Source organism: Ptychodera flava, chromosome 1, assembly GCF_041260155.1.
Source record: "Ptychodera flava strain L36383 chromosome 1, AS_Pfla_20210202, whole genome shotgun sequence".
NCBI classification, from domain to species: domain Eukaryota; kingdom Metazoa; phylum Hemichordata; class Enteropneusta; family Ptychoderidae; genus Ptychodera; species Ptychodera flava.
Window position 1 is genome coordinate 53,055,621 of NC_091928.1, and position 23,973 is coordinate 53,079,593.

The window sequence follows — 23,973 nt, forward strand, 5'->3', positions numbered from 1 at the left end:
GAGTATCTCAATTCCGTGGGTTAATTTGCAGGAAAAGATTTCGGTGAATTCTCTCACTGCATTGGATACTAAAAACATGTAAATTTGTATAAGTTCTACTGATCTGTTAATGCTGTTTCAATCATGGGTTCACACACAATTTCCTTTTTCCTCTCTTTACAGACTTTGTTTACCTAATATCACTGTTTGGTTTCTGCTGTCAGCATCCGTAAATTATATGGTACAGGCCATGTTGGGTCACCACAATGCCGCTACTTTATAGCTTCAACACGTAAATTATACCGAACCTAAACCAGTAACGCTCTTGAAATGAATTTGTAGTGAGTCAGTTTCATGGTATGATAATTACACATATGCATATCATACTTAATCTAAAAATATTTATCTTTATTGTGAAATGTCAAACAGTAGACAATGTAGATCACAATGACAGATAGTGGACAAAAATCCTAACCTTGCTAAACGGGCTTACTCGTCTGTAAAGTTGGCCTAAGCTGCAGAAAAACTTGTTTTAAGTTGAGCCTAATTAAGATGACAAAGATTGGTGAGAAAATAGTTTTTGGCTCCCAATATATTTGTCAATGTCGGTGGAACCTTTGATCTGACGAGTGCTTTGGTTACCGAGGAAAATAGTCCGTGAGGAACGAAGCATCTTAGTTTGAATTGTCCGACCTGCAGCTATTATTTTTCACTTGAGAATAAGGTGTGAACGATATGTCAGAAAAGCTTTATGCTCCCACAGATGCATAAGTTGACGAGTGAGCTTCAGAAAATGTTGTCCTTTCGTGTAGTAGAGATACGAACCCGGCGTGTGTGGGCGCTCTTTTGCCCAACAATTAAAAATGCGACCGGAGAGCCCAAATTACCACTGTACCGAAAGTGGCCTAATCTTTCCATTTTTTTCTTTGAAATTAAAATATTATCAAATACACTTGCTTTGTAGATTTAGCTTATATTCAAACATATAATTGGCCTTTCTGAACATACTTTTTCCAGCAGGTCAACGATTTGTGCCCTGTTTAAAACCTTTTCCTGTGTGGCTGGAACCTTTGCGGGGATTTGTTAATGTCACGAGGAGTGCGTTGGTTACGGACGCAGATGGTCCGTACGGATTGTTGTACCCAAGTTTGAGTTTTCTCAGCTGCAGTCATGAATGCTTGTTTAGCTTGAGACTAAGACGTGATAGATATGTCAGAAAACTGTTTTATGAACCGACACTCGTGTAAGGTAAAGTGACGAGTGAAAGTCGTTTTCCTTGGAGTAGAATCGAGGACCCAGCTCAGTGCAGGCGCTCTATGGACCCGTAATTAAAGTGCCGCCGGGGCGCACGACGGGGCGCACGCGCAGTGGCGGAATCTTTCAGTTTATTCTCTTCTAATTCAAATAAATACCATCGCCTTGCATATGTTGCTTATATAAGCATATGACTATGAAAATACAACCGCCTAGTAGGTCAACGTTTAGATGAAAAGCCTCCAGAATCAAAAAACGAATAGTGCTACATTCTTTTAAGAATTACAGAAAAATCGAAAGAACCTAAATTTTGACCAAAATTTCCATAGGGAACCTCTTAATCACACGCTTTAGAAATCAAGAACAAAACTCAAGGACCACTGTGCTATATTAAGTACAAGCATATTAAATTATCAGTGGTCGCCATCACTGTTTACTCGACAGGGGAAAAAGATTGTTTTGGCAAAATAAACAGACGAAAACTCAACTCCTACTTACTACACAAGACCAAAAAGTATTGTAAATATTTGAGAGTCCGAATACATATCCTCAAGACACGTTCTCCCTCTATTACAGGCCTCAATGTGAGTGCAAATCAGTGAATTGATTCAAATGGAACATCCTTGGAGTTAGCGTGCCGTGTAACCGATGTAGGGACCGATTTCCATTGTTACTAGTCTGGTTAAGCCCTTCGACGTCAATGTAGACGCTTAATGCTACATTATACATGCGCGCGCTGCTATTTTGAACTCCGTTTAAATCTGTTTGATGTTGGTCGATAATGCTAAATTGTTTGAGAATGCCCTGCATGTAATTTAATATAGCGTTAATTGTGAAGAGGCATGTAATATAAAAATTATTGCCTGAATACAATTTGCCCTCCTGGCGTCGGGCAAATTGTCACCTACTCTCGGGCACATGAATCCATGTATCCAGCCAATAATATACACTCCTGAATTGCTATCTTTCATGGTTTCTGTATAATCTTTGAATTTACTTTGACAGATACAAAAACATGTGTGTTCGCAAATCATTTATTGTTCAAATTCCAAATGAACAAAACATTATAAAATCGATCAACACTAATTCAAACACTTCTGTACTTCTGTGTTACACATTTCTAAGAAAAGTGTGACAACTTATCCCTTTTCCAAGAATGACATCGACGAGTAAACTAAATTTATTCGCCTTGTAACTACAAATACTATTAATTACTTAAATGACACATTTTTGAAAATATTTTGCAAAATGGTAACGGACGAAAACATCTGTATAATTGAGTCTGTCTGCTACAATAAAACCGAATGTGTAACTAGTTTTACGCAAATTAAGCGAATTCTGTATGGTGAATCTTATTAGGGGTTATTTAAGAAATATGTTCTGACTGCTGAATTCGAGCATATTTATTGCTTTGATATACTACATGATTTACTCACTAAAGATAAATTAAACAACGTGGAATTTTACAGTTGAGGCAATCTAAGTGTAATACCAACAACCAATATACTTTTGTTTGCCCTGTTGGAGATGATTATCATTTATTTGCATCAGTGAGGTTCGGGCTCTGAATAATTGCAATCACTATAAAGAGCATATCGCTACCTCTAGCAAAAGCCCGGGCTCCAGAAGCCGTTGTAGAGTTGTGGGTCGCAACCCTGCAATATCGGTGGCCAGAAAGGTGGTATCGACGCCTCCCTGTATTCGTCTAGTTTATTGTGTAAGAAGTCGACCATCTCTGGATTATTATCAGCCAGGTTGTGTTCTTCAAAGGGATCATCTGGACAAAGAAGGGGAAAACATGGATCGGAAGGATTTCGCTATCTGTTTTTGGTCATTTTCATATTTCTGCAATTATCTTGAACCACGAAAGGAACGCTGCATGCACCAAGATGCCACAAACAAAGATTTGAAAACTGAGACAAGACAGTAAACACACCCAGCCCGAAGATTTGAAATGCAAACGAAAGGTAGATGAGAAAGGGGTGTAAACAAAACTTAATTTATGCATTTTTGCATGTCATATCAAACATAGCGCAGCGGCTGCATAAGCTGTGTTGCAAGCTTTACTGAAGTCAACATCGACAACGAATGAATGACTGACCTCGTAAGTTAAACAGATAGGTCGTAAGGCCCGATAGAGGAGGGCCCTCAATGACGTCCATACCATGGTAAGGGGGTTTGTACCAGTCGACTGAGCAAATAGAGAGAGAAACAGTTCTACGTTATTTTTAAGGCTTGTAAGTGATTCACGATTGTTCTCATTTTGCTCTGAAGCAACTTTCCTGTGTTGTGTCATACTGATGAAAATAAAATTAGTTTACTATTCTTGACTTTTGCGCTATATTACGGAGATTTGGTTGGCCATACATAACACTGATCTCCGTATCTCTACATGTGAATTACAGATAAAACCCGTTTATAGAAAACCGTCGGTCTCTCTCTCTCTCTCTCTCTCTCTCTCTCTCTCTCTCTCTCTCTCTCTCTCTCTCTTATGAACTTGTAAAACTGTCTTGGTAATTGTGACTGTAGAAAAGCCAACAAAGAATACGATATACAAAAAAATTGCAATATAACAACACGTCTTTGTGTGTTGCGCACAGGAAAACATATTCCTAAAATCGACTTCTTTTATCGACATCTATCGGACTTCCTTTGGAATCGTCTGTATCTCTTCCCCTGTTTCCGTAGAAAAAAAATGGACATTTCTCAAAATATGTTTATGCTCACATAACGCCCACGATGGATCCTTTATGAATGCCGGATAACCTTCAATCAGTTTCCAATCGCCATATCTGTTAAGAAAAAGGGACAAGTTCTCTCTTGATCAAAATTAACCCGTCCTCCCCTATTTTAAATAGGACATGCCGTATTTTTCTATTGGTGTCAACAATGAAACAAACTAGGTGTGTACACAGAGGTAAACCTCGCGACCGACCGAATTTGAGATAGGGCGCTTGAAGGGAGATTTGAGAACGGCCCGTCTACAAATCTGTGGAAGAATCGTGGCGAAACAAATCTGAAGTTCAAGGATGATATTTGCAACGTTTGATCTTCCTCCGCCCATGGCCCGTCACAGTTGTGGCCCTGAGAATGGATTCTCATCAAATTCAGAGAACGGATATATCTAGCTTTACGCCGAAACCACGCGGTAGACCAATGGTATTACAACAGCAACTTCCTACCATCTAAATCGTTTAGACTTCTCAATCGATACTACGTTAGAATTCTCTTCATTATTCCATATTTCTGAGGGTGTAGACAGAGCATTTACCTGAGAGCTGCAACCTCGGTATCGTTTGTAATATCTTCATCGACCACTATGAGGAACTCGTCTCGAGGAGATGGGCTACCCGTGGACAGGGACTCCCATACATTCATTCCGTCGAGATCATTTGCTGTGGCCAGTAACAAAAGGAAGCAATTGTTAGAAGCCAACGAAATCTAACACCAACATTTAGATTAATAATGATGCTCAGCTATACTGTATCTTTTCTACATTGCATATGTCTCGCAGTGCTTTTTTTTAAATTCAACTTTCACTAAAACTCTGAAAACATTTTATATTATTATCCAATAATATCGTCTGTTCTGTGTTTGAGACCACAAGATATCGAGGTTTCTCAGACAAATTTACTAATATTACTCGATTAACTTAGGGTCAAAGCGCCCAGAATTCCAAAGCGACCTGTGCTTACGTGCATTTGAACTCTCTAGCTTACAGTAATATCATTGAGAGGCTGGTGTCATTAGATTGGTTACAGTTTTATCCGGACTTTCAATTTAGTGTCTATTTTAAGAAGTCTCCTTGACCTTTGACCCACTCTCTGAAACGGTTGCCTGGGCCTCTTGTTTTATATAAGTCCTAGCTTGAAATACTTCTTTTTCATTCACTTTCAGTGACATTACGGGAAAGCTCCATTAACTTAGGAATACCCTACTTCCCTACTTAGTTATCAGAGGATCAATTTCACAGACCTGCCTTTCCTACAATGGAACTACAATGGCACCAGCTAGATAAGATAAACGTAGCAATGAAACATTCACACCTTGGGGGATTAAAAGTCTTCTGTTTGTCACCAGAGTTGGTTAGGTAAGGACCCGGGTTTCAGGTACCATGCAAGTTAATGCAGCCTTTCCCTAATGGATCTATTAGGATATATTTTGAAAATCAGCATAGTAACACTGTCAGTGAAATAATGTGTTGCTAACTAATAAGTGCACAGTTATATTTCCATTTTATAAATTTCAAAGAATTTGATATCATTAGAAGATATGGGATGGTAAACATAAAACGTATGCCTCCCCGTCACACAGATATCCTGTTATCTTATCATTTTTTCACAAGGTAATCAGTAGTGAAATATCTGAAAAGGCAGGAATACTAAAACATGAAATGGAATTGATCGAAATAGCTAAACGTCATGACAGATTACCTATACTTCATAATGATAAGATCAACTGTATTTTTTAACTTGATATTTTTCAACATCTGTTCAGAGAGAGGGAGGGGATTAATGGTCAAAGTCTATTTATACCGAAAAGATTACGATACTTTGGAAGCGATGTGACCCTGTACATGACACAATCGTGAATCATCTTTAAAAAAATAGAATTTGTTATAATTCGAACTTACAGTCAACTGTGCCTTTAGCTACTGATTCAACAAGGGTTGGGAAAATATCGGTCACGTGGTACAACCTGCAAAACAATTAGACAGTCACATATAATTCGTTCTTGCTTATGCAGCGACGGGATTGTTTTTTAGAAATTTAGTTAGAATGCGCCCTGGGGATCGATATAATGTCACATGTTTTCTGCTCTACTGCTTATTGAGATCAATTTTAAAAATCTGGATGAAAGTATATTTTTAACTATCTTAGTTTTCCGAAGATTGACAATTCAATTTCCCCATAGAGTTAACAGAGGATGCGGCGATTTTGAATGTCAAACATCGGTCAATGTTACTAATTTGTTTCTCTAGTACAAAACTTGTATGGTGACCTCTCGTTTTTTTTGGTAAGAGAACTGTTGAACTTGTCATTGAGGGAAACCTGACTTAAAATTTCACCTTTGAGGCGTGTAGTACCGTAACTAGAGCGATGAGCAAATCATGTGTAATTTTCTCAGCAGGGTTAAACTATAATCGTTTACGGCAGGATGGTTAAAAATTACAGAGCAAAAGTGGTCGCATTATGAAATATTCGAAGGTCTTCTAGTAAAAAGTGCGTAAATTGACCCTGAGGGCAAGCTGTAAAAATCCGTAGGTGTTACAAACCATAAGAATGGAAAGTCTTCATAAACAACACGTGAAGCAATGGTATCTCAAAAGTGTTTCCACTTTGTCAAGGTTTCGTTTCTTCGGCAAAGTTTTTTTGGGATTTTTATCAAAGGAACTATAGTGCAGAAGTCGAGGCTTTTGATGCTTTGTGGAAAATTTTGTTCTTTTCCTCTAAGCATCTCACAACCACCATTTGTTTTTGAACACAGCGTCTGTTCGTTAAAAATGCACTGCTGTTGTTAACATTTGAATTCTCGTCCGGGCCATAATTCCTTGGTCAACAATAACAATGCAGTAAACACATTTATCGAATGGGTGGACAGGCTGAATACTGTGTATCTCGACATGATACGAGGAGAACAGTTGGAAACTGTAGTTGACATTAAAAACGCAAATACCGCAAAAAAAAAAAAATCATCGAAAGTTACAGCGATCGGTTCATTAAGTCTCATTTACGTCTATAGATACATTTTTAAAGTAAAATGGCCTTAAAGGTATATTGAATGAAAGAAAGGATTACACGGCGCACAATTTTTGCGGTGTTCTTTTATTAAACACTTGCGTACGGGCTAAAACAATACGTACGATTTAATTCTGTTTACGACAATAGTAGGGAAACTGTCTCCTAACAGCGGTGCCGTGCTGTCAAATTCTTGGTTTATCATATGAATTATAGACACACTCACTCATAGTTTCTGTATCCTGTTTTCTCAATTCCTTTTCCAGAAATAAGCCCGGCTCCTTTTATACCTCCTTCGAAGAAGGTTCCTTTGTTACCTCTGTATGGCCAATTACTGGCCATGTATTGAACGTCACCACCATGCTAAACCAAGGTAAAAGACAGATGATAAGCTTGGATATCAAGGTAATGACGTTTAGCCATGACGTTGCAGCAGACAAAGATCCATGCAGAGCATATTTGCAGAAGGCGGAAATATTTGTACTGTTTAGACGATGAGAAGTGCTCGTTCAAAGAATTGCAAACTCAGATCTTTGTACCCCAGAGAAACAAAGACAGAGTCGCAACGGGTATTGTTTAAGGCGTGAAGCGGTTACGTAATCCATCCATGTGCGCCTCGCTTCAGGTTGCTCTCGCCTCTCTTTTCCGAAGAGTGCCGACCATGCATCCTTCTGTAAATTTCGGATTTTCGCCGACTGTTAAGCGAAAGTATGTTCAACAAAGTTTGTGTTGTTGTTGTCGTGTGGTGCTGAGCGGAATTGACGTGCTGGCGAAAACGGGAGAGTTTTGATCTTCAGGAAAGTGAGCTTCACCGTTTTAAAAATTCCTCTCATATTTTTATGAATATATAATGAGTGTGTTTGAACCAAATTTGAAAGTGTTTTATCGATACTGTCTGGTTTTACTCAATGGTTTATGGTCAGTCATACCGTCTTTACACGTGCGTCAAAGAAGGACATGTTTATAAAACTGCTGGCGTGTTATGTTTTGATTGGCGGGAAGCAGTGTTTCTGGCCTGAGAGCTAACTAAGTTACTATGGTTGCTACGCGACTGGAAGTACGGTGCCATCTCGTCGTATTTTTCGCATAATCTCGTGCAATTATCAACCAAAAACAAAACCTCCAAAAAGTTTAACACCTTTAAAGCTCATTTTAATATGAAAAGCCAATAGTCTACCGAGACGACCATGGAACAAAAGGCATGCCGCGTTTCCAGTCTGTCTCTACTATTTGTCTGTGTTTGTACTTAAGTGAATGGGCCAATAGAGTGCACACGTACATCACCGTGGAAAATAAGCAATGAATCTTCAAACATTCCCCTTTCCTCCAATTTAGTGCGGATATCGCCGACGACGTCATCCATAATGGTCACCTGACCTGTAAAAAAGTGACATTCACTCCATGAGTTCGTGGTCAAGTTAATTATTCATTTGCAACGCCTTATTTTTTCAGTACTTTCTCCCCTCCTACCTTTGTGGCTCCGTCCAACCCTCGAAATCATTACCACTTTTTCCCTTATTGGGTGAACAACTCTATATATTGTATCGCCTTGTCCCATAATACAGTAGAAGAGACCGTGTAACGATGTAAGCCTTCCTATTCATCTGCTTGCCTCCAAAATCATTGTCATTAAAGCGACGGGTATTATTTTACCTGAATAATTCCGTCTGATAAGGTCTGACACAGTTTCTTTGTACATATCTGCCCATTCGGTCGGCACCTAGCAAGAGGGAAGCAATAGCAGATAGTGCACTCTTGCAATTGAAAAGCACGTTACGATGAATTTAAGGGATTAAGGAGCACATAGCATGTCACGGACAGGAAGATTAATTCTTGTCTAAATCTCTGATAATTCGGTGTGATATACAAGCTGATGGATGGCCATGCCGTCTCAAACATCTTTAAGGATAAATTGAGTTTTCAAAAATAACAAAGAATTGGTAAGTTGCCGTGTAAAAATACGCGCACGTATACAGTCTGAATCCTATACATACGCTATAAGTTGAACTGTATTCGAAGTTATACACGCTAACCGTTTCTTTTCAAATAAAATGTTTTCACTCTATTTCACAATTGTGGAAAAAGGCATCCAGTCGAGTTGCAGAACGTAAAATCGTTGAAGGGACTGTAGATTTTTTTCCATTTAAAGGATTCTAATACACTTACATCGGTAGGCATATGAGGTTGTTGGAATGGCACGAAAAGAAACATCGGGTCGGACGGATCATGGTCTTCGATATATTCGAGAATTTTATCCCGGAAGAGTTCCTGCCGAAAAAAATCATAAATTACAAACGAAAACCAGAGTGTCTTGAAACGGTACAGGGGCGATCACCCCCGGACTATTACCACTTGGAGATATTTTAGCAATGGTTATTGAGCTTAATTGAAAGGTTCCTGTCCGGAGGGTAAGCGCCAACGGATTAATTGTCCAAGAAGCATAGAAGATAGAAAAATTGTCTCTGAAAGAAGCAGTTTAAGTAACACCATCAGCGCAATACTAATAAACAGAGTACCATTGCACAGATAAACGGGTCTTTACTCTGTTATCTATTATGCACACCATGAGGAGTACCTGTTGCTTAAAGATAAAAATAATCATTTGTCTTGAAAACCGTTGTACGACATTGTTGCGTATTGCACTAAATAATATAAGTCAACGCGGCCTACCCTATGCCGCGTCAGGGAATGACATATCGTGCTAGTATTTGTAACACAATAATCATTCTATGAATTATAATTTTTCCGTTTTACTGGTCACTCAAAACAAATATTCATTTACCGTGGAGTAAGTGACGTTATCGGTCACTTGTATCGATGGTTGACCAGCTATGTCCTCGTGCAAGTCATAACCAAGGTACTGTCCGGGTGAGTACGGTCCTGTAAGAATTCCAAACATTGCAATCCACCTAAGTCTGTTTATGTTATTCTACAGCTAGTACATCTAAATATAAAAGGAAAATGTGTATAGGAGAGAGAATACTCAGACTCTCAATGTTCACAATTGCTAGTCTACCGCTTTCGTTAGGGTAATTTTTTATCCCGTTGAGTAAAAAACCGGCTTATTTTTTGAAAACCGAAAGTTAGATTCTTCCCCGTAGAGTCAACATAGAGATGTCAGCCATTTTGAATGTCAAACATTTGTCGATTTTTCTAGTACCAAATTTTGCACTGTGACCTCTGACTATGTTCTTCCTTTCAAAGAAGGGAGTGTTTTGAAGTTTTTCTGACAAACGGTTGCTTAATGTTTAAATTTTTTCCATCTCGAGGCACGTACTTCCTTAAGTTCAACAAAATTTAACAAGTAATTTCAAATTTAGATTTATTAGTAATATTGTTTTACAAATTTGGCTTTTCATGCTAGAGCAAGGGCTCAACTATGTTGTCTGTTACATTGTGACTTTGTTCTTGATAAAGATCATTATTTTGCCAACGTTTCTTACCAAACTCTGAGCTGGAATGATTATAAAAATCAAACCCGCCTTTGTAAAAGCCGAAAAATTTGTCAAAGCCTCGGGCGTTTGGCAGATAATCTTCATTGCAGAAACCCAAGTGCCATCTGAAATAAATCAAATATAACATTAGTAGAGGGTTCAGACAGACTCATACAATTGCTCATTGCTCGTTTGTTGATCAAAATTCTATACTCCGGATTACATCACGTTCAGTCAGCAATTTGACCAGGTATCTTAATCTAAATCCGTGATAGAAAAGGTTAAGGATACAACCACACAAGAGAGGAATTAAACAAAAAATCACTTTCATCGCCGTTTCGTCAATAATTCCTACTCAAGAATTCAAGTGCCTATTGGGCATTGGGCATTGCACATTTTGTGAACTCACTTGCCCACGATGTAGGTTTTGTAGCCGACTTCCTTCAACGCCTGAGGCAATGTTGTCAAATCAGTTGGCAACCCGTGCCCTCTACAAGCTTTGAAAGTAATATGCTGAAAGAGAAATCAAAAAGATTTTAATACCAACTTAAAAATAAATCAGTCGAAATGGTGATTGTTTGCTATTTCCAACTGATTGGTAAAATCGCAAAGTTTCATCTCCTTGGTATCTTGTTTATCCAATTTTCAGTTCTGTTTTGCTTCGTTTTGAGTTCATTAACAATGCATAGAAAATAAATGGATTGGCGATCTTGGAGATTGTGTTGCGTACCTGTGTGCCTGTACGTGATGCGTAAATGCCCGTCATGAGGGATGTACGTGACCTACCATTACAGGACGAGAGAGAGAGAGAGAGAGAGAGAGAGAGAGAGAGAGAGAGAGAGAGAGAATACAAGTGATGGATATGTTAATTGCCGTTACAACGCAAATCGTTCAAGTCTATCCGCACAAACTAATTCCTCGTATTAAAGTGATTAAAGTGTATGTACCTCCCATAATATATCTCATCCAACTTACTTACTTTCTCTAGGTACATTTTTACATGGTTTTGAATGGCTAAATGGCTTGAGTTCTGAACAAATTTACCATAGAGATATTTTAAGGTGAAAATACTTAAACATATTCAGTCTCTCGTTTACATCCTTTGCAATGTTTTTCTGCTCTATGTCTAGTATGTGAAGTAATGATACAGAGACGCGTCAGTTTATTGGCTTAATATAATCCAAGGAGAATTTTCAACAAAGTGTGGTACAGCAATTTAGTCCAGTAAAGCGCTGCGACATGATAGTTCTACCTCCGTGATCGATTTTTTCACCATTCTCAAATCTTCATCTAGCATGTCATTTAATTCATTGAGGAGTCTTTTATAACGTCATCACAGCACCTCCACCTTTATTGAAGGCACTGCGGCAAAAGCAAATACTCACGGACTGCAAAGGGACATCATGTACAAGTTCTCTAGTATGACGCCCTCATCGGCCAATCGTTGCAAGTGCGGTGTGATCATGGAGCTGTCGTGCCAGCTTAAGTCGTTCCATCCTACCAACGAGAGACAACTTGTTAAAATTCAGCTTTTTCGTAGATTTTAAAGATATAGCTGTAATACTCGACCGCATTTTGTCATCGCACCCGCTCTACGTATACAGATAACAAAATATTAATGGCACCCCCTGGATTTAACTTGTTTGAGTGCCATAACGTACAATACTAGGTTCTAGGCGCACATATTAAGTTAATCTGTGTCGTATGCTTTCTGGATACCAAACCTATAGCATCATATATATTAGTCATTGCACTGCTTTCCGTAGAGAATTCACAGTGCTAGTAAACCTACCTAAGTCATCTGCAAGCATATAGATGATATGTGTTGGAGACTGCTCCTCGGGAGGACTCGATCCAGAATGCAAACTAGATACACCTGTTAAACATAAAACAACATAAGTGTAATCAACTCTGTGAGTTTTCACGAGCTAAGTGTGTCATATTCATTTCCAATTAGATTGTTGTTTCTCTGAATTATACACAAGGATCTTAACATAGAAAGGGGGGCAATCGTGACAAGTTTACGATGAAATTATTCACCTGAGACTTTTTCCCTCACAAAGTTTTTGAGAGTCGGGATTCGGCCGAGTGGTTCTGTCAGTGCCTTCTCCGCTAGGTAACTGGCTGTTGTATGTGTTGAGTTCAAACACGATTTAAAACTTACCGTATTTACTCAACAGGTAACAGTTTCACTCCGTACAACACAAAAAAAATCCATATTTGCTCCTGGGTTGGTCTCGATAAGTATCATGTAAGTATATCCAGGGGCGCCTGGAATTGGTCAGTACAATACCGAATCGGGTATTTTCGCTTAATATCTTTAGGCGTTCAAAGCAATAAGTAACAACTGCTGATCGTCCTACAACAATGTCACATCCACCTTTGCCGTTGTAATTTGATTGACACTAATGACTAACTTAAAGAGGCACCCCCACTTGGTAACATTTTTAAAACACACTTTTATTAATGCTAACGGTCGATATTTGACGTGGCGACTCCGCGCGGATCGCGAGATATCTATAAAACATGTCATTTCCCGAGCGTATTTTTCACATCGCGAAGTAATACGATCGTTTTTGGTTATGACCCGAAATCCCCCGAAAATGTGTTGTTGTGCTGATTGAGGATATTCTAGGGAGTTCAAAAACGTTCGAATGACGCAATTAATTTACCTCCTACTGCGATGACTTTATATACATTATGATCAATGCCCTTACCTCAAGTAATTCTTTTTTAAAACCTCTCCTTAGTTTTTGCCGTTTTCATTATTCTCAATCAGTTGTATTAGATTTTTAAACAATACCACATAGATATCAGTTTTTACGTGTAAAATATTAGTTGCCTCTGATGATTACATTTTGTCATCTGCCACACAGTTACGCGTGGTTCGATACATAGCGGCCGCCGCGTGGTATGCGCGCATACCACGCGGCGGCCACTATGTATCAACCGCACGTATCTGTGCTAGTCACCTATGCGAATTCTGGTGGAATCAGCAAACTTTGTTTTTCGTATTTTTGCTGAGTCAGTTAAACTCGGCTTTCTCCCGTCGGACATGACCGATCACCGACGCGAGTTGTACTGCTTTGGCGTACAGCAGCGTCAGCGTAGACTCGTACGCCATAGCTTAGTTGACAATGGCCCCAGTGCCGAACGTTCTATGTTCGGAAGCTGAATTTAGTGGGCCACCGGAATTCAAACTTGAACTTTTTCGAAGACGTTTTTTTATCGATATCTCGCGATGCGCGCGCAGTCGCCATGTCAAATATCGACCATTGGCATTAAAAAAGTGTGTTTTAAAAATGTTACCAAGTGGGAGTGCCTCTTTAAAGTTTTACCATCTGAACAGAGAGTAAGTATGGATAATGTCACATATTTAATTTGTTTGACTGAAATCTCATTTATGAACCTTCATTACACGCAACTAGGTGAACATGGGTACATAATCGTTAGTTCGCAATCGTAGGCACAATTGTCTGGTTTTATCACACTCCTCTTGTTTTAACGGTTCGTATTACGTTTCACAATTCTATAGTATCTATTTTTGGATCTTCTACTATGCGTGTGTTTAGCTGATTGTATTCTTTCTTACGTTTCTGTTCCGAAATTCTATCCAACAACAATAGGTACAGTCACAGGGTAAAATACGAGCACCATCATGCGCCATCATCGCAATTGGGCACATGCTACGGAAGACAACAGAGAAGACACCGTACTGAAACAGGCAGAACATAAACCGCAAAAGTGGAAACGCTTCATTGATGACATCAGATTTTTCTGGAATCACGGCCTCTTCCACGAATACAGCAACACCATAGATCCTACAGTCAGATTTACCATAAGCTAAAGTATAGATAAACTGCCATTCCTGGACACCACAATGATGAAAGAGAACGGGAAAATAGCGACCGCAATCCAGAAAAGCCAATCGAAAAACGTTCGTATCTATGGTCAACATCCTGTCATCAAATAACAAATTTTCAAATCTATACCATGGCGCCAATCATTCAGGTACCAACGCATATGTAGTGACACCAATAAATACGATACAGCAAGTGAAGCCCTACACAACATTTGAACACATCGCGGGTACGGTCATGACGTCATCGAAGAGGGCGCTAACCAGTTGCAGTTGATATGGAATCTTTAGAAGGTGTAAAACGTGGGAAAGGCACATGGAAATTCAATAACAGTCACCTGTCATGTACTCATTTCAAAAACCACGTAGAGAACCTCTGGAAACTTTGCGAAGTCAAAAACCTCTTTTTGATGGCATTTCAGTTAGGTGGGACAAAGGCGAGGATAAACTTCGAGAATTGGCCATTAAGTATAGCTTACAGAAAAAACAGAAGTAATAAGAAACATTGTAATCTGTGGGAAAAAAGGCTGGTTAGAAACCAGTTAAAATCATATGAATTAGCTCAAATACAAGGACAGCAAATTCGATCCAGGGCCCAATAGGTTGAACAAGGAGAGAAGTCTTCAAAATATTTCCTCAATCGAGAAAAACAGCGAGGTAAAGAAAAACTATTCAAGGAGGCTAGAGACAAGAGTGGCAAAATTGTCACTAATATTGATTCTATATTAGACATACAGGCAGAATTTTATGAAAATCTTTACAAACAAGAAAATGTTGACACCATAGTACAGAGGGAATTAATAGATAAAACCAACATTGCTTTAAGTAATCAAGATAAACAGAGTTGTGAAGGACAAATTACACAGGAAGAAGCGATCAACGCTTTAAAGTCAATGGCCAACAATAAGACACAAGGTGCTGATGGCCTTTCAGAGGAATTCTATAAATATTTTAGGGTCTGATCTAAGTGAAACATTTAACGCTTGCTTTAATTCAGGGGAATTGACGAACAGCTAGAAACTTGGTTTAGTTTCTTTGCTCTATAAAAGGGAGATAAGGCAGACTTAAACAATTGGAGTCCAATAAGTCTCCTCAATGTAGACAATAAGATTCTTGCAAAAGTAATTGCTAATAGGGTGCAGAAGGTAATTTGCAAAATATGCAACCCTGATCAGTGTGGATACATCCCCGGGCGGGAGATAGGTGATAATATTGTCTTTACTAGAGATATTATTGAATATGTAAACGTTACTGATAAACCTCTTATTGTCATAAGTCTTCACCAAACAAAAGCTTTTGACAGGTTAAACAGAGATTTCCTTTTTCAAGTCCTTGACAAACTCAACTTTGGCACTGACTCCATCGAATGGATACAAATTCTTTATAACAATATTACATGCAAAATTAAGTGCAATGGCTTTCTTTGTCGCACAATTCAACTTCAAAAGTGTGTGAGACACGGGTGCCCCTTATCACCATTACTGTATATTATTGCAGCAGAAGTGCTAGCCGGAAATGTTCGTAAAGATGACAGCATAGCAGGATTCATACGGCCAGACAAACAAGAGGAAAAACTTAAGAGTTATGCAGATGATACGACTCTATACTTGATAAATGTAGAAAGCATTACACAGTCTTTGAAAATGATTAACAAATATGACAAAGCAACAGGTGCAAAACTGAACAAGAAGAAATCCAAAGGTTTATGGGCTGAAAGTTTAAAACAACGTACTGATTCAGTGGAAGGGATCGATTTTTCAAACAAGGTTTTACAGATTTTAGGAGTTCGGTTTGGAAACAGAACACATCTTGAGAAAACTGGAAAACAGTGATGGAGAAATTTACGAACTGCCTAAAGATCTGCAATATCAGAAATCTTTCCTTTAAAGGCAGGACAATAGTAGGTAATATGCTGGCTGCATCAAAATTATGGTACCTAGCATCATTTGATCACGTACCTAAGGAAATTATTAATGAAGTAAATAGTAAATTCTGGAATTTTATTTGGAGAGACAAACGAGAAGTTATAACAAGGGGCATTTTCATTCAAAGATATGATGACTGTGGCAAAAAAGTCGTCAACATTGAAGAAAAAAGTAAATGCACTCCAATTAAAGTGGCTTATGAAATTATTTGAATAAAAAACAGATAAAGGGACTCCTAAATGGGCCAGCTTATCAAAGTATTTCATACCGAATTTTGGCAATAAACTTAATAGTGGTTATCATTATCTCCAAGTCAACAACAAACGGACCCCAATTGTATATGGGGATATGTTAAACACCTGGAAGTCACTTAGACGTACAAGAGTGAATTTAGCAACAGCAAAACCGAATCTTCTTAGTGAAGTTCTGTGGTATAATGACAATATTAAAAATGAAGGAAGTGTCATCTGTTATGAAAAATGGTCAAAGAGTGGAATTTTAAGGCTTAAGGACATCTGGAATGATGACAGAAATGACTGGCTTCAACAATGGGAAATAATTGCAAAAATTAGGGGATGTACAAATAGACATGCTCAAGAGGAATAAGACAGAGTATGAAACACTCCTAAATGCTATTACAGATTCCTGGAAACAAATTATCATTTCTAACATCCAATACTAAGAGATCTATGATATTTTAGACTTAGAGAATTAAGTGATATCAAAACCAAGTCACTTTATTGGAAATTAGTGGATAATAAATGGCATGCAGTGAAAGGTCAAATTGGTCAAAAATATGCTGTGAATCTAAGTCTCACTGACAGATACAAAGATACTTTATTAAGTCGTCTTAATTCAATAGAAATTGTTAGCAATTCAGTAAATGATTTAAATTGGAAGATTTTCCATAGAGGCCTAGTCACAGGGAGCTTGGCAAAAACTTTTAATTTAAGTGATAGGAAATGCCATATTTGTAGCCAAGAAGAAACACTTGAACACATCTTATTTGAGTGTAAATATGTAAAAGAAATCTGGGAGAAATGTGTTTCTTTCTTTGTCAGAAAACACAACTTTGATAAAAATATCAATATCAAAAGATTGACAATTGCAGGAATCGAAAATGATAATAACGCAACATCTGACTTTATTTATTGTATTGCTTCCTTTGTAAACTACACAGCGCGGAATATTCGAAATTCAGTCACTCTTGATGGGATTGCAAATGAATTTTATCCTTGGTCATAGATGAACACATATTATTTCACTTATAAGATGATGAAAAAAACTGAGTATTTCATCGCAAAGTTTTCAAGCCTTGTAAGACTTGAAGGAGAAGAATGCATCTTGAATGCATTCATATGGTTATCTTTGTAATTAAACAGCTAATTATTTTTTGTTTGTTTTTGTTTCAGACAAGACGCATTGTAATTTTAATGCATTCACAGTTTTGTAGATTTGTTTTATTTGCGACCATGTTGAAATAAATTTATCTTTTTCAAAAAAATTGCCACAACCTACTGACTATGCACAACCCAGCTACCGAGTATAGAATACCACTTGTAATTACATGCAACCCCAAACTATCTAACATACCCGCTATCATCAACAAATACCGAGACATACTCCTGGTGACTACTGACACAAGAAATATTTTCCGCAAGCCAGCCATACTTTCGTCAAGAAAACCTACTTACCATGCAACCTCTCCAAAATTCTCCTCAGAGCCAAAGTCAACGCAACGACAGTCACAAGAACACAAAACTCAGCCCAGATCATGCAATAGTTGCAGCCACTGCAACCATTGCAAATATGTCCTGAACACAGATAGAGTCAAAGACAATATGTATGTCATTAGGGCTAACCTTAGACAGTAGAAAAACATTTCTCTGCAGTCTACGGCATAACCATCAGGGGTATTTCAGAAACAATCTAAACAAATTCTGTGAATAAATAATCGCAATCATACTAATCCATAATCCAATGACATTATGTCAGAATTCGTTAGACAATAGTTGTAAACGTAGACACAAAACAGCACAGAACAGACAGTAAATAGACGGTACATAAACAAAGTCAAATTCATGAAAGAGAGATAAATGGACCTCTGGCCAGAAGACCAAGAAGTGATGTCAGGTGTTTCGAAAATAGTAAGCGCATCACCAACTATAACCAACTATCCCAGGAGCTCGTAAATGGCAAATATATGAAACCACATCTCTATTCTTCCGTAGATCAGGAACCCAACTGTCACAATACTAATATTTTGAGCAAATGCATTTACTAGAGCGTTCATTTACATTTTGGGGTAACGAAATCGGTTCGATTACTTATCTTTGCTATTTACAAATATGTACACTATTTTTTTACTTGTCAGTAATGTGTCAGATGTAAATCTGATGTTTCTTGTCAAAGCAACGGTATCATTGAAATAAATACTAAAACATCCCTGCAGTTCCCGGTGTTCTGGTGGATAATTATTACACGGACAATATTGTAAGTTTGAATTCACTTTAATAACCCTTGCTGAAACATGGCTGACATGAACAGGAACGACGAAGTAGCGCGAAATACAACGGATTGTAAACATCAATTTTAAATTTTCTACAACAACCTGTCCTGTAACTCTCTCTAGATCTGAAATAAAGGAACGTTAAATTCATATGTACTAGTAATATGTTTCGTTTTATATTGGTACATTTTGATTGAAGTGAAAAAGACGGATTTGATCGTTAAATGCAAGATGAACATCATAACATCAAAATCGGAAATAAACAACAATTGAAGACGTATAACGTGCCGTATCAGACTGATGTTTTACGTTCCACGTCACGACGTGTCAGAGGAGACACTGATACGGTCATGGATATATGATAAAAGATATTATGGTGTTTGATTTTCCTAGGGGGAATAGTTACATGGCATTTCTAACAAACACCAGATTGCCACATCATGAATAATTGGCAGAACAAAATATTAGAAACTTCTTAATCGACTTCCTGGCAACGATATTAGAACGCTGCTCTGGGGAAATTAATTGCACGTCATATAAAGCATTTTATTTTGTTTTGATAGAACGAATACTTTACAACGCCATCAATATTTGGTGTGATATTTTCTTTGGTTTAAGTTTCTTTCCAATTACTTACCTACAATCGCTGCAATTGTAGCGATAGCAAGAACTGCTAACCCAGACACGATGAGAGCGATGGCGATTCTGCGTCGTCGTCGTTTTTTCTGGACATCTGCCTGTGAAGTAAAACCGTAGATAGACAAAAAAGGCCGAAGCCAACCAACTTTGAAGAAAATTGCTACTGAAACAACATAGCAATCGTATTAGAATGGAATTCCCAAGTATCTCCTTAAAAGAGAGATTACTACACAACTCTATTAATGATTAGGTTGGACGAAAAACGGCCAATCAGCAGTTTCGTTACAACTGTCATGGAGGGAGCATTGTATAAATGATTCATAAAGTTTCGTATGTATGAAAGCATTTCTAAATCTTGAGTAGTTATGGCACCTTAAATACACAGGCCTCCGATAAGGGGTTTGTGGTTCGCTTGAATTAAACCGTACAAGCGTCAAGGAGTTTCTTTGCCCTATTTGGGCGTGGGCCTCTGTAGGCCTTGCTCAAGTTCTACTTCTTGTTCTTGTTCTTCCTCTTCTTCTGCCACATATAAGTGCTCGTGCAAAAGACCCTATAAATTTCGATTGGTTACATGAACAAGCAGCCATATTGGATGTTTCAAAAAAAACCTAAAAATGGCTTCTCCTGATGACCTAAGGGTCTGGTCAAAATAGTAGGTAACGGTTTTCTGATCTTTAAAATTTGCAAATAAAAAATCCAGATATTGGATTTGTCGAAAATTCACACGTACTGACATTTTACTCTCATCATCCTAAGTGTGAATAAGTGTGGCGGCCATGTTGGTCGAGTTCAAAAAAATCCAATTTAATTTTTGAAAATCGTGTTTTTCAGAACCACGACACCTTTCGAATTAAATTTCCTTGCATCATCCTTAGTGTGGGTACTTTCAAGTTTGCCAAAGCCATTTTGATTTGTCACGTGGTTTGGTCGTCATATTGGTGTTTGCGAAAAGTTCAAATTTAATATTAAAATCGTCTCCATTTATACTGAAATGTTACTTGTATATTATACTCAGTGTGAATTCTTTGAAGTTTAGGAAGGCATTTTGATCGGTCATGTGGTCGGGAGCAAAATGTGTTCGAGAAAAATTCCAATTTTACCTAAAAATCGTCATCTTCAGAACCAAAACAACATATGTACTAATTTCCTAACATCAGTCTTTGTGTCGATACTTTCTAGTTTGCGAAACTTGGTATTTTAATTTATCACGCTGTTTGATGGCCATGTTTGGTTTTAGTGTAAAACCTATAATAAGCTTTAGATAATGTTGAAAATTGCTATTTTCAAAATCAATTCATCATTTGAATTGAAATTTCACAAACATTACAATTACTAAAGTGTTTACGTTCTAGTTTGCGAAACACAATTTGTATTGGTCACGTGGCTAGACAGCCATCTTGGTTTCTGGAAAAGAACCTACATTAACTATAACATGATATTCTAAATTGTTCTTAACAAGATCAACCATGGTAACCGCTCAGTCCCGCCAACGCTGCTTTCAGCTCTGTTAACAACAGAGTCAGAAAGTAACACCACAGTACCCCTGTAGTGGCATACTATACCCTGATTCTTCGATAAATAAAACATATCAATTATACTATGATTTTGAACAAAACTTTTATCATTTTGAAGGACAGAAATTATTTGCTGTATGTTTACATGGAGTACATGGTGGACACGCTACGCGTCAGTTTTACACTTTTTGACGCATTTCTACAAGTTAAAATCATGATAAATCGACACGTTCTGAACTATCATCGGTTATGACGTCTTGTGTCTTACGATGAAGCAAATCATACAAACAAAACACTTCTTTTAATAACTTTTAAACTTTGCTTATCTATAGTCAGGATTAAATCTTGTACAGCGTGTGTGTTAAAGACGGGTTTGTACGCTCAATACATGATAATCAACACAGTTTTCCATAAACCAAACTCGCGTTCAGGGGTTTTGCTTTGAGTGGGGAGAGGGGATTGACACCAAACTTAAGAATTAAGTTTATAGTGCCTCAGCCTTTGTTAAAGACGACCCTGAGGCTAGGATCTTTTTTCACACATAGCTTAGATTATAAAAATACAAAAAGTGCCCGTACATTTAAAACGCTACTTAAATATTTCAAGGAGCTGCCAACGGCGGAGATACGAAATAAACTATGTCTCGGAGGCTCTTTTTGTAGCCTTTTTATTAACAAACACGCATTAGCGTGTATATATAATATATATATATATATATATATATATATATATATATATATATATATATATATATATATATATATTACAATAGCTGTATCTTTTAGCATTAGTTTTGTGATTTTACTTCCAAACTAACACAAGTTTGTAGGAATTACTCATTGACGGGTGTTTATACAGGTATAATACACTGTCACTTTGGGCTGCTTGTGCAATTATGAACAAGATAAATAATAAACGTTTGCCCAAACATAAAATGGCACCCTCATGCAAACAAAGCAAACACACTGTACGTCGTGCATATGCATTGGAATCGTCACAGAAACAACAGAGTAGTCCAATATACTGCATAGTGCTGAATGTTTTTCACAGGGACATCATATGCTTTGTTTTCTTTGTAATATTACAAGTTTTTAAAAATGGCGGGAAATCAAAATAACGGTTAAAATTTACTTGTGAAATTTTTCAGTAGCAAAAGACTATATCCTTTAAATTTGTAGAATTTAAAGAAAACCAGTGAAAACAGAAAGCCTTTTTCAGGTCAACAAAGTTTAAGAGTTACAGCTACAGGGGCTTTAAATTCTATGTCGACTTGACTTTTATGTTTCTTATTGTTCCAAACCTCAATTATTTATATTGAGATTTTAATTTCGGAACATGTTTTCGGCGTGACGTCAGGCAGTCTGAAAAATTGAAATTTATAATACAAGAAAACTATGTAAGCTTACACATATAATTTTAAATTATTATCAAAGTAGTGTCATAAGGCCCTTAAAACCTTTACTACAGATAGTATATCATGCTGCAAACCTATCTGGAAAGCTTTTTTCAATGGCAACACTGTTGCTGTTACAAGCCGGTAATTTCAACAATAATCAATATATAGTCTACAGCTGCAATTCTACAAGAGGTTCCGTATGCTGTTTAACCACTACTAAGACCGAACACAGCTCAATAATAACCATACCCGAAAACAAATCCAAAATTCATTTCATGTTATGCTTTGACACAAATGTACATGTCGACTTCCGAAACCGACTGAATGGTATATGTCCGATTTGATTTAGTTCTGATAGCTTTCTGTATTGTACCGTCTGAACAAACTAGCTATTTAAACCTCAGCATTTTTTTCAATAGCGATGCTTTTTTCAAAAGGGGGTTCAGAATGATTAATTGAAACGGGCTTGACTGTTATCATATGAACTTGAACTTGAGGTATGTACAGTAACTTTCGTTCATACTGATCTAGAAACATGTGCCTTTATATCCTTTTTGGCCGGCGAACAGATCTTTCTTGCTTGCTGTTCACTGTAATATTTTGCTACGGCGTAAATATGTGAACGTAACTTTAAGTACATTCCATTTACTGTTCATATCTGCGGATTCAGTGTTAAATGAAATAAAATCTAATAGCCTCCATGGGTACTAGTTACAATACCATCCCTTGTTTGAAGAGACAAATTCAAAATCTGGAAAGAAATTTGTTATGAGTGTAGACTAGAACATAAGTAGAGTTTATGGACATTTTATAGACATCTTTCGCCTTGTTTTTACCATGCTTGACCATTTGCCATAATAAAAGTTGAACGTAACAAGTTTTCTGCTGCGCGTGAACAAAACTCTGGAAATTCTCCAGTAGTTCTCGAATATTATTTGAAAAGACGATGCAGCATTTAAATGTCAATCTTTCTATCTTTTCGGAAATACCACTACACTATTTTCGCTGAGTTAAAAGTTTCGTCGTGTCTGTAATTTGGAGGGAAATGTCAGAACAGAAGAGGTGTCTACTTAAGAAGAAACAAATTCTGAAAAGGAGTTCTAATATCGCCATCTCAGTTTAAAGGGAAATTGTTTTCAAGCGTGTTGAAAGACTTCTACAAAATGTACTTACCTGGCTAGCTGGATCCTCACTTACTGGTTCTACTTTGTTATTGGCCATCGCCCCAATAGATGAAGAGATTGCTATCTTTGTGATGATGTGTTCCGATCGGAGTGCAAGGAGTGTCAACTATAGATCACGATGCTTGTGTCCAGACTGCTTTATATGCGATTTAAAAGTCAAGTCCTGACTGGTGGTCGAACGCACCGTACCGCTAATCTCCCTTCGAGTCGAGGTAATTTATTCCTTTATAAACTCAACCTAATTCTTTCCAGCGGGCTGATTACTGAGCCGTAGGGAGCCTGCAGTAATCACAGGCGAGGATGGGGAGGGTCACTTTTTAGAAACTGTCCAAACGGAAGGGTCATTTTTTCAATCCTATCTTCGGGGGAGAGTCCCTTTTAACAGAAGTTGACTTCATTGCCAAACCTTCGATTGTCCATGTGATATTTCCTCAGTTAGAAATAACAAATGAAATACATACACATTATCGACAAGCTTCACAAGCAAAGAAGATGCAGTGGTATCCTAAATTTAACACCTTGAACAGTTAAAACTGATGGAA

General features: G+C 37.6%; 1 protein-coding gene across 1 annotated transcript; it reads right to left on the bottom strand.

Moving 5' to 3' along the window:
* Nucleotides 1-2,611: 2,611 nt before the first annotated feature.
* LOC139140837 (arylsulfatase B-like) lies at nucleotides 2,612-23,632 on the bottom strand. The gene is made up of 17 exons (XM_070710288.1): nucleotides 23,421-23,632; nucleotides 19,336-19,435; nucleotides 12,198-12,281; nucleotides 11,791-11,902; nucleotides 11,136-11,187; nucleotides 10,815-10,918; nucleotides 10,415-10,530; nucleotides 9,754-9,851; nucleotides 9,138-9,239; nucleotides 8,625-8,691; nucleotides 8,251-8,348; nucleotides 7,198-7,334; nucleotides 5,867-5,931; nucleotides 4,505-4,628; nucleotides 3,961-4,025; nucleotides 3,335-3,424; nucleotides 2,612-3,010 (listed from the first exon to the last, which is right to left on the bottom strand). Exons 1-17 carry the CDS (start codon nucleotides 23,466-23,468, stop codon nucleotides 2,838-2,840), a joined length of 1,635 nt encoding a protein of 544 aa, XP_070566389.1. The 5' UTR covers nucleotides 23,469-23,632; the 3' UTR covers nucleotides 2,612-2,837.
* Between the last annotated feature and the right edge of the window lie 341 nt (nucleotides 23,633-23,973).

Coding starts and splice junctions, on each gene's coding strand:
- LOC139140837 (XM_070710288.1), bottom strand. CDS start 23,468: ATGGCCAATAACAAAGTAGAACCAGTAAGTGAGGATCCAGCTAGCCAG. Junction 11,903..12,197: donor TATGCTTGCAGATGACTTAG/GTAGGTTTACTA, acceptor TCTCGTTGGTAG/GATGGAACGACTTAAGCTGG. Junction 11,188..11,790: donor ATGATGTCCCTTTGCAGTCC/GTGAGTATTTGC, acceptor CTGTAATGGTAG/GTCACGTACATCCCTCATGA.